Source organism: Megalops cyprinoides, chromosome 1, assembly GCF_013368585.1.
Source record: "Megalops cyprinoides isolate fMegCyp1 chromosome 1, fMegCyp1.pri, whole genome shotgun sequence".
Taxonomy (NCBI): domain Eukaryota; kingdom Metazoa; phylum Chordata; class Actinopteri; order Elopiformes; family Megalopidae; genus Megalops; species Megalops cyprinoides.
The window spans coordinates 33,870,367-33,882,050 of record NC_050583.1 but is presented as its reverse complement, the minus strand read 5'-3'; the positions used below and the strand labels follow the sequence as shown (position 1 = coordinate 33,882,050).

The following is an 11,684-nucleotide window of genomic DNA, read 5'->3' as shown; positions in this document are numbered from 1 at the left end:
AACCTGAAGTCGACCCAGAGCGAGCCAGAGGCTAAGAGGGAGAGAGAGAGAAAGAGGGAGAGAGAGAGAGAGAGAGTGAGAGAGAGAGGAAGAGAGAGAGACAGGGAGAGAGAGAGGGAGAGATAGGCACATAGTGAGGCTGAACTATAAGACACGCATCAGTCAGTGCCTCTGGTTCTGATCTCGCAGCTCATGTCAGTAACCTATCCACTGCCCCAGTGCCACTGCACTAATCACATCCCTGGGAGATTGCAGGGCTGGGTCCTGTGCCAGGCAGGCAGGGCAGTGTTTGTCAGCCCAAGCGGAGCAGAAAGCCAACATCTCCCTTCCCTTCCACCTGACATACCCTTGTGTGGGGCTCCGTGCTGTGAGACACAACTCAGTAGAGAGCCGCATACACACACACACACACACACGCACACACACTACCTACCCAGGTGCACAGAGATTCGACAGCTACACAAATAATTGTTGTTTGTTGCATTTATACATGTAAGGCCCTGCAGGGTTTCCGTCTGCTTGCACCCAAATGGGTCAAAAACTGCACCCTTTTAAAATGTTTGCATGCTCTCTCGGGTTGGTTGAGGGGGAAACTTTTAAATGATCGAGTGGAAAGAGGAGTCAGAAGACCATGCGTGACAACAGTGTAAGAGGTGCAGCTTACAAATAAAAAAGAGAAGTGAATAAGACATCCTTAGAATAGAACATGAGCATTATCTATGATGCCGTTATGCCCCAACAAAGGAAAGTTACACATCTCAGCTTTGTATAGTGGGATACCAGCCTATGACCAATATCTAACCTGCATGTGCTGCAGTGGGTTGAGCACCGGACATAACACTCTGGACCTAATTTGGTATGTAGTCTGGATTCAGTTGTACTGATATGTTGTGTTCACGTTACCTTCGGGAAACTTTGGGACAGACATAGACTCGTCATGTCTATTGTGACCTTGTGGAATAAGAAATCAAGATGTTTTGTTTACACATGCCCAATGGATACATCAAAGAACGGTTTTGCTGTCCTTTTGCTGTGATACTGTATATGTACCATACAAATAAGGGGAAACTATAGACAAAGCATTCCATAACTACTTATGGTCATTGTAAAAGCTGGTTTCAATGAGTGACGTTTCCTCACCTGAGTGAGAAAGCACAGCACCCTGTCACAGACTGCAAGGGCTTTGATGGAGGTGCAGAGAAGTGCCAAGAAGCAAATGGCAGTGCCACTCAGGGGACTGCAAACAAAGAATTCACCTAGAGACAGAAGGTGTGGTCGATTGTTTGACAAGGGTGAAGTGCATTCCCACGTGGAGACACAAGGGTGAAGATTCAAACATTGAATGTACAGAAAAGAGTGAAAATATGTTCCTGTCTGCTTGTCTTACAAGCCCCAGAGTGGGGGAGTCTGCATCCAGGCTTTTTATTAAGCCAGCCAACTCAGCTGGAACAATCTGACAAGTAAACTGACAGATGTGCAGAGTATCCATGTGTTCCTGATTGACAATTTGGTCTTCCTTCACCAAATCACTCTTGCCTTAGATTTTCCCATATGCAGCATGAACACAAAGCCTTAAGAGCACATTTTCATTATATATTCATTATATATTTATGTATTGTATATGTTATTATAAATTTTGTGGCATTATCAGTGATTGTTTTGTGCTTTGATTTCTCTTTATGTCATATCTCTGGTGGCATTCCCATGTTCAAGCTTCCTTGGATTTTTATTTAAAAAGCAAATGACAAAGGTGAGTTCTACCTGGTAATTGCAGGGTGATTACACTGCCCTGCATATCTGTTGCCAGACAGCTTACTTTCCACAACCCAAAGGCAATTTTTTTCTCGAGGCAGTTTCTAGAGATTATCAAACAAGGAACCTTCAGCTAACATTTTAAAATATGCAGCCCTTGTAAGTAATTTATCAAGGTACATTGGCAAAATTTCTAATAAAACACGATCCCAGGATGTTTTATCAGAGGATGGGAAGGCTGATCTTCCCAGCAGCATATGCATGACTGAGCTGACAGGAGCAGAACCCCGCCGCAGTGGTCCTCCAGAGGAAACCTTAACTGGTCCGTTGCTGTTTTTAATCCATATTGATGTGTGCATGTCCTCACACTTTATTTCATGCATAACTGACTTCATTTTTTTTCTTTTCATTACATCATGTCAAGTTTTAGAGAAATCCCTCTGCAAAATATCAGACCACCCATTTTTCTTCATTCGCTCTTCGTTTTTCATTATTCATTTTTCGTTTTTCACTTTTTCTTGACTTTCAGCACCGGTGGGTGGATATTCATCGCTTTAGAGGTGTGAATGGCGCAAGATAAAGCAAAGTGAACAAACAACAGAGTTAAAGAAATTCATGTGTTAGTTCTTTTATTGTTTGCTGGTTTGTTTATTCATGGCGGTGCTGATCACCAATGCACATAAAGCTGAAGCTTCGGAGTGCACAAATGCTTCGGCTATACGCGCGCATACACAAACACATTTACTCACATACAAGGGCTGAGAGAATTATCGACTTGTGTTCAATCGGCCCACTTTAGTGTGATGACATTTAATGCAATTAACAGCTGAGGATCTGAGACCGGGGAACCATCAGCTCTGAAAGATGACACTATACGGTTCTGCACCCATTGTCAAGTTCAATATAATTTTTGCTGGTAGCCGGATTGACGGGTCAGTTTCAGTTGTCTGCCACGCACGGCTGAGCAGCCACGCAGAGCGCAATGCAGAGGTTGACATTCAGAACGTTAGATTTGTACCGGTCTTTACTTCATGAAACTGCTCGTTCTCTTAATCTTAACGAATTTCTTTATTCAACTCCGAGTGCAATCGTTTTGAAGAGAGGAAAAAATAGGTCAAACCACATGTCCACGGTTGAACATTCAGGCGAAAAATGACCTAAAGTGACATCAGAATGATATTGTAAAATAACTTTTCGCCGTAGCAAGCAGCATCTTGTTGTACATGGCACTAACCTTCCCCCCTTTAATGGGGAGACAACAGTAGCCAGTAGTGTGGAAGTCGTTACTGTACCGTAGCTGCGAGGTAAAAACCACATGTGACAATTCCATATAGGGAAGATGGAGCAGCAGTATTGTAGAGCCCCAAGGCATAGCTCCAAGTCAATATATACCTCCCACAAACACTAGCACGCTCTCAGTTGAGCGGGATACGCGCTGTCCGCTCAGCACCCCTACGCTTCAGACCTACAGGCAGGCGCACTTGGGCACCTACCAGGTACGGATTACCTCAAGTATTTTACTAGCAAAGTATGCTTATATGAAGTCGGTTACGTCTCGAGTATTTAGAAGTTTTAGTTTAAATGCTTTAATTGGTGCGGTTGTCATTAACATTTTTTTCCAGTCCGCTGAGGTTTGAATTACCATAGTTGACGCGACATTGCTTTATCGGTTTTTTTAGATGATTTTTTCACTGAATTGTTCACTTGATCCAAATAACAAACGGATGTGTCTTAGATTTCAGATTGCTTGTTTATTATGAAGCGTACTGCATGTGTGTGAAATTAAGTCTTGTTCCTTGTTCAACTGATAGTCATATCGCGTTGACTGAATTAAAAGTCTTAATTCTTTTTCAACTAATACTCATGATATGCCTATACAATGACTATAATTGATATCTCTCTCGTTTAACTTGATAGTGCGAAAGCAATCAAGACACCAAAAGGCACCTCGATTTTAATTTTACCGCGACGTAGCGCATCGTCAAGAGTTTCTTGCCTTGTTGGATAGTTTTTTATTCCAGTTATGTTTTTGAAACAAGGACAACTCGGACTACCCTTCTTAAATTTAAAGAAATTGTTGCAAAAATAAACTTTTTGACATTTGATTATAATTGCTGCATGATTGTATTGTCGATATTTTAACTGCTAATGAATTTTTGTTTTCAGTTATTTTATTATCGTTACCCTAAACCTGCAAACGTGTGAGTGGTGTGATTAGCAAATTTTATGTTAATCAATTTGATTTAATCAAATCAAATTGAAAGTGTACATCCTACGAGGCGGTGGCTTATTTCCACTTCCCCCCGTCTCTCTGACATATAGTTCAATTAATAAAAAGTTAATATTTGTGAAGAGACTTGCCTTTCAGTCCATGTTAAACCTTTGGCTTTGCTTTTGAACAGACGGTATCTGTTAAATACATTGTATTATCCTCTCCTGTGTTTTAAACGATGCCATTGTAGATTCATAATTAAATTTTTACTGTTAGGATGCTAAAGAAGGTGGACATAAAGGGTATTTCAATTTTAGAGTTAAATCTTTGAATTTCATACGTTGTTTCACAATTCTTGAAATCTGAGTTTACCAAAAATTTCACAACTAAAAGATATAATTTTTAATAGTGAACACAAACACAAACACACACACACACACACACACACACACACACACACACACACACACACTTCTTAAGATAACCTATTTTCAGAAACCAAATATTTATCCTTGCTATTTCATTTGTTTTCTGTAGGAATCTTGGCTCTAGACCCTATACCTCCCTCTGGGACTCTCTCTTTCTGTTTGAAGTTGGAGACAGAGTGACTGACTGAGCCCAGACTGACATTGATAACAGGATTTCAGCTGACCCCAGCTTTGAGGTAAAAAATTTAAATACTAATAATGATTATTAACTCTTGGTTTTTATGTTCTTTCGTCAAACATTTTATAACTGAGTGTTTACCTATAAGTAAGAAGTGAAAGGGTTATTTCATAGGGGTTTATATCTAATAAGTTTTATCATATATTACAGGTTGTGAAAAGTGGTAGGTAACTAAGAGACTACAAGCATATTTTGAGACAATTATTAAAACTGACCTATATATCTAGAAGTCACTAAGCATATTAGGTAAAGCTTCAAATGTGCTGTGGCTCATCTGTGTGAGTGACAACGATGTCAGTGTACAAATTAATATACTGCTGGTTTAAAACATGTAAAATTCTACAGACAGTAAATAAAATTTAATGTTACTTACTTATGTCTTTATAGTGAGGTCAGAGCTTCAGTGCTGGGGGCTTGATTTAAAGTATAACTTGCCAAGTACAAAAAAGATGCATTTCAAAACTCAAAGCCAACCAGCGGGTCAGCAAGGTGTCAATACCTCTTATGAGTGAATAAAAGCTTAATTGGGTTTTTACACATATTCATTTATTTTGTAGTATGTATTTATGAGAACAGTGATACTTAATTCTAGTATGATTAGATTACCATATATATATCAGTTCTCTCCCTCTCTCTCCACCACCGTGTCCTGTTGTTTGTTCATTTATGGTTGTGCATGTCCAGCCAATGCTTTTAGCGTGGCTAACGTCTGGTATTGAAACGATTGATATTTAAGCAGAGCCGATCAGTGCTGTCTGAACACGAACCATAAAAGTTTAAAACGAGGCCGGAGGCTCTGAAAACGGTGACAGAGGGGAACGGGAGAGCAGGGGAGGGAGAGAGAGATGGTGCGGTGGGATTGGGGGAAGGGAGGGGCCGCTGTTAGTGTCCAGCAGTGAAAACAAAATCAACTGTAAAAATGATTTTTATTGATCAGGTCCTAATAGCAGCTGCTGGGCTCCATTTGAGGGCTGAGTGCAGGTCAGGGGGCTGCAGGGCAGAGTGGCGAAGGTCAGGCCTCACAGAACCAGTGCAGCTGCAGGCCTGCCACTCTTCATCAGACTGACACAGCAGCTTCATAGAGGTTACCAACCCTGCGCAAGGTACAGCCACCACCGCACCTAGCTTTACGATCAGACATTGCTACTGTTTGTCAGAGACTTTGTGGGGAAAATTACAGAATAGCCTATAAAATTAAAAAGACCATACAGGCTGTTGTAAGAGATAAAAGAAGGCTTGAAATTGTTGTTATTCCATATCCTGGACCTTCAATATTGTTGAAGGCTTTCATCCCAGAATAACCTGGGGAAAAAGAAAGTGAAATCTCACAGCAGGTCCTTTTATTCTGAAAAAAGAGCACTCAGATTCTACCCAGAAGGATAACCCTAGGGTTAGGTTATTAAAGAATAGGAAGGGAAAAGAAGTCTTTCTGTTTTATATAATTTTTTTTGTTCACAGTTACGAACTGTTGAGAGAACAGTGCAGAAGTTGAGAGTTTATCATTGATTAAAAATATACAAAAATGAAGTTAAATGTGTGCATAAGATGTGCATAAATGGTCAAGTCTTACATTACAATACATATTCAAAGTGTTTAATCATAGTCATCATAGTCCAGTCATTACTGGATCGATTAATGTAATTGTATTTTTGCCTGGTGATGGCCCCAAGTTCCATTTCTTTCCTTGTGTCAGTGTTTGGGAATTGAATGTTAAATGGTGGAAGTGCAGAGTAATTATTGGAAAATGTCACACTAGATGGGAGAAAGTGTATATCGAAGTCCGCTTAGACTCTTGACAGAAAACTGATCTGACATTTAATCCACATGGCTCAATTATTCTTTCTACCTTTAGGGGACTTGAGGGCATTATACAATGATACGCGGTCAAATGTGTTGTCATTAAATGCACTTAATTATTCCATGGAAACTTGAACAGTCAAAATATGATTTCATTTTAACAAGAAACTGTAATACACCAAGCACTACAGGATATCAATTAATGTTTGGCATTTTTATTTTAAAAAAATGAAAAAGAAAGTGTGAAATGACTAAATATTTTCTTGTGCTGGATTTTTATCACCCAGAGAATGATTTCAGATTTTCAGATTTCCTGATGTTTCCTTTTTATTTTGTGACCTATGATTTTTAATGTTAGGAAGGAGACCTCTGGTGAGACCTAAACAAGTTTACCACATTGACACACACACACACACACAAGCTAAAAAATTCCCAAAAAATATTCTCTGATTGACAGAGTACTGAGGTCCTCAAATGTTAAAATCATTAACATTCAAGAGGCATCGGGCACAGACTATGATTAAATAAGTAAACATCATTCTGATGCAGAAACGCAGCGAGTTCTAAAGAAACCACAGTTAGGTGCAGCGCTGAGCCCTGACCCAGATCCTACAGCCCCGGCACTAACGATGCCCCATAGGCGTGGCGCCAGGCTTTCATTAAAAGCTACCATCCTCCAGAGACCCATCCCCCGTGTTCCCAACCATACCTCCTCACCGACCCGCCCTGGCCACGCAGCGCCCAGAGCTGTCCTCCGGGGACTCTGCGCTAACACGATCCCCACGACGCCGCGGTCTGACGGGAGAGAGACCACTGCACAGGTGCAGAGCCCCCCCAGGGCTGCCTGCTCGTTCCCCCGGCCGCAGCCCTGCTAGCGCCTGGTACAGCACTGGAAATAATTAGTTCTGGCAGGTACAGTGAGAACAGAGCGGCACGGGCCTCCCCGCAGATAGGTTAGTGGCAACTCTACTCAAGCAGACAACGCACACTGCAGTCGCAAACACACAAAGATACTCACACACAGACAAATCCACATACTCATAAGCTGCAGTGTAATAACACAGCCAGTCTCTGTGCTATTCCTTTCAGCCTTTCTTTCCTTCTGTGTTTCCACTGAAAAAGTATAGGACCTTTTTAACTATCTCTTACTTTCAACTTTTGTCTGAAGAATTCTTCATTACCATTTGCTTCAAATTGTTCCTTTGTTTTTATTGTATTTGCTTTTGAATGCTGTATTCATTGTGAGTTCTTTCAAACCTCAATTGTGAAATGAAATCAAAAGGTTGAACAGGTGGCATTTTGCTGCATACTTCTTTTTAAAATATTGGCTTTCTCTCTCTCTTTTCACAGTCCAGGTCTTGGGGGCCACGTCAGAGCATCACATCATTTCTACGTTCACCCAGATTACAGTCTTTAGTGAAAACCAGAAAACATCTCATCTCTTCTCCTCTAGACAAATGCACCAACCCACTCGGCACAGATCTTCCTCACATTAGAGCATACAGGAAATAACCCATCCTCATAACTCTGATATCTCAGCCTTAGTCAAACCGATACTTCGGCCACCATGTCTAAGGAGGATCTGACCTGCAAGGTCAGCTCTGTGTGCAAACACAAAGAACGCAAGCCTAAGAAGCCCCATTACATCCCACGGCCATGGGGGAAGCCCTACAACTACAAGTGCTTCCAGTGTCCCTTCACCTGCATGGAGAAGTCCCACCTCTACAATCACATGAAGTATAGCTTATGCAAGAACTCCCTGTCCTTGCTGATTGAGTCTGACTGGCCCTACAAGAAGGGCAACCTCCTACACCCAGAGCAGCTCCGCCCACTGCAGAAGGGGCCTCGCCTCCGAGGGGCCAACAGAGACGAGGCCGAGCCCCTCTCGGGTCCCGAGGACCGTTCAAAATCAGAGCGGTCAGAGGTCACTTTTGCCAGAGAGGCACAAGAGGAGGCAGAAGAACACAGTGATCGGGAGACGGGCAACAGAGAGAGAGCGGAAGAAGACTCAGCCACAAAAGAGACACCGGGCGAAACTGACAGCCCCGTCAGAGGCAGCACAAAGAGATGTAAGCAGCCAGAGACTGACTTTGTGATCACTGATGTCTTCTCCCTGGAGGACCAGCTCCTCAAAGCTCGGTCAGTAGAGGTCGAGGCAAAGCTGAAGCACTACAAGCTCTCCAAGACATGTCTGACCGGCCCCAGCCTTCTCTCTGAGCAGTGGCGTCTGCTGGCCACCAGTCACAGGAAGGCAAAATCAGAGAGTGCACCGCCCAACATTGGCTCTATTCCCTGTTACCCTCCACCACCTTCCTTCACTGACTGTCAGGACCCACCTGGACTGAACCTGTCTGTCTTGGGGGTCAGTTACCCGCTGAGCCCGGGCCTTTTCTCCTATGTGAACCCCGCAGTCCCCGGTGCAGCCCCAGCCCATGCCCAGCTCACCCAGCTCCCCTTCCTGACTTCTGCCGCTCAGCTCATGCATCCAGGCTCCAGCTCACTCCCACACACGGACAGGGCCCTTCTCCCTCCGCGCTTCTACTACCCTCTCCTCTGCGAGCATGCATTTGGGGCAGCCCAGGTGGACGCCAGCAAAGGAGTCAAGTCGTCTCTGTCTCCTCCGGCTAACCTCGATCCCAAGTCCCCTCCCAGCTACCCGCCAAAGATCAACCTGTGGAAGGTCCCCGCTCTGCGACCTAGTCCCATGGCGCCCTCCGCTGCCTGGGCATCCCACCAGCACATGACGGTGTCACCAGAGGTCAGTTACAGAGCGGTGGAAGAGAAGCTTCAAGCTTCAGCCAAGGAGGCAAAGAATAGCTGGGGTCTCAAGTCTGCTCTGGATGTGCCCCAAGTCAGAGAGCAGGGCAGCAAGAGGACGGGGGCCCCACTTGAGCCACACGAGGGTCCATCAGAAAAGAAGCCACCACTGGGATATAGCCCGGATGTCCTCAAGAACATGCGAACCACTCCACCCATCTCCATAGCAACCAACAAGCTGCTCCATGCTAGCAGGTAAGAGTTACATACAAAGTGTTCCTTTTCATAAATTGGGGCAATTTTTGGCAGAACAAGAATATTGGAACGAGTTCAGTCCCATTTCTCTGTGCTCCTTTTTGTGTGATTGTTTTGTTATATTCTTGGTCTTCTGTTTTCTTTTGCCATAGTTTTCGAACTGCCCAGCAACAGTCCAGATCTCTGGAAGACTGGCACACAGATGTTATGAAGAGTCCCCCAGAGAGCCTAGACAGTGAGGTGTCTCCTGCGTTGAAGCCTGGTAAGGTTGCCGAGAGAGCCAGCTGCCCTGAGGGTGACGGGAATAAGCTGGGGGAGCGGGACCCAGAGTCAGCCGCGGTACTGCTCAGCGACCTCTCCAAGGCCTTGCAGGAGTACCAGGATGCTGAGCGTAAGATCTCCCATCTGGTGAAGGAGGACATCCCAGGACAGCACCACCTCTGGGAGCACCTGTGCAAGATCCGCAGCGAGCTCTCCCACATCCATCAGGCGCTGGAGAAGACAGCTCGCCAGAATGAAGGACCCCTAGATCTCTCTGTAAAGAGAGACCTGGGAGCAACCGGAGATGGAGGCATCCAGTGCACAGGTGAGGTCATAAAGGGAGGTGTCACCGGAGAGACGGAGGAGGAAGAGGAAATAGAAGAGGAGGAGGAGGAGGAAGAGGAGGAGGGAAGTGAGACGGAGGGGAAGACAGCTTCTTTGGAAAGCCGCAAACAGTCACTGGACATCCTCATCAAGATGAACCGCACAGGGCTGTCTGAGCCCAGTATTGGAGCCATGGTGAAGGCTGAGGTGCTGTCACCCAGCGCTCTGGGGCTACGGCCCACCCCCCAAGAAGCCCTGTGGCCCAGCAGGACCACCAAGTGTGAGGCTGACTCCAGTGTGCTGCTGTGTCCTGATGGACGTCCTCTGGTCTTCACTGACTTCACCCCCAGTGCCAAGAACCTGAAGAGGCCTTCATCCAGAGAGCACCTGGGGGAGACACTGTGCCCCCCTAGCCCCCTCACTGCCACTGATTCCTAGCTTCAACCACAGTCATTTGTTTGAACGCCCTCAGAGTGAGAGCTCAGCACCTTAGACATACAAACTCACAAAAAATTATGGTAATAGGAGGAAGAAAGTTGTTGCGCTAGATAAAGTTAATTTTGTACAGATGGAAATCTTGTAAAGATTAATCTTGTTGTTTAAGTTGTCAGTGAAATTGATCAAACTTCAACAGCCTTGAGCCCCCAAGGGCAAATTCCTGCTTTGTGGTAAAATCCCCAAAGATAAATATTTAAGAGAACTTGTTTATAAAAGCGAACAGACAATCATTCCAGATGAGATGTATATAATGTAATTTAAATGATAAGAAAGCACAATTCTATGATTTTAGTTTGGTATTATGTATTTTTTGATTGTCTTTTTTGGGGGGCGGGAGCAGGGTGGGGTTTAGAGACTGCATTGCACAATTATTTATTTGAACTGACACATGTAGACAATGTGAAACACTTCACAGATTCACGTGTATTGTGAAAAATCAGAGTACGGCCAAGATAATCATTTAAGTGTGTCTGCCTAAGAATGCAGGAAACAAATCTCAGATCATTGATTTCTCAGAAGAAGGTAGTTAAAGTACTGTACATGTCATTGTTAAACAAGTCAGTCACCTTCACAGTTAACATCATCTGAAATGAATTTGTGTATTCCTCTGTAAATCATAATCATTTTCTTCCGGTTTTCAAAGTACAATGTATTCAGTGTTAACAAAATACCATGTCCTGTCCCTTAACACAGTAACTGGCACTAACTCCCATTTGACAAAGTTAATATTTCAACAACCTGTGGAAAACTGGGTCCTATTTGTGTAAAAATTTGAATAAATTAAGTATTCAAAATCAAATTTGAAATTGTGTGTGTTAACCAATCCAACCACTGAAAACTGTTTCCCTCTGCTCTTAAAGAGCTCAGTTTTTGTTGCATTGTCATCAGTTATTGTCAAAAACTGTTATGTTCATGTGCAGCTGGGCAGCTGTTGATTTTTCTTCTTTTGTTTCTTTTGTAACTGAAACAACATCATGGGTTTGGTGTTCATAGAGATGAATGTACTTTATAAACAAGTGAGTACAAAAAAATGAAAAAAGTAGCAAGCTCAGAACAAAGCGCAGAACAGATTTGCATCGCTCTGTTAATCACCACAGTTTACACAGACAGGACGTTGTTTATGGGTGTATTACCATGTAAAAATGCAAACGGACACAGAAGC

The 11,684-nt window shown here is 43.6% G+C and overlaps 1 protein-coding gene across 1 annotated transcript; it reads left to right on the top strand.

Annotated features, from left to right (window-relative positions):
• The first annotated feature begins 7,819 nt into the window (after nucleotides 1-7,819).
• On the top strand, nucleotides 7,820-10,462 carry prr35 (proline rich 35). The gene is made up of 2 exons (XM_036534790.1): nucleotides 7,820-9,439; nucleotides 9,592-10,462. Exons 1-2 carry the CDS (start codon nucleotides 7,995-7,997, stop codon nucleotides 10,460-10,462), a joined length of 2,316 nt encoding a protein of 771 aa, XP_036390683.1. The 5' UTR covers nucleotides 7,820-7,994.
• Nucleotides 10,463-11,684: the final 1,222 nt, after the last annotated feature.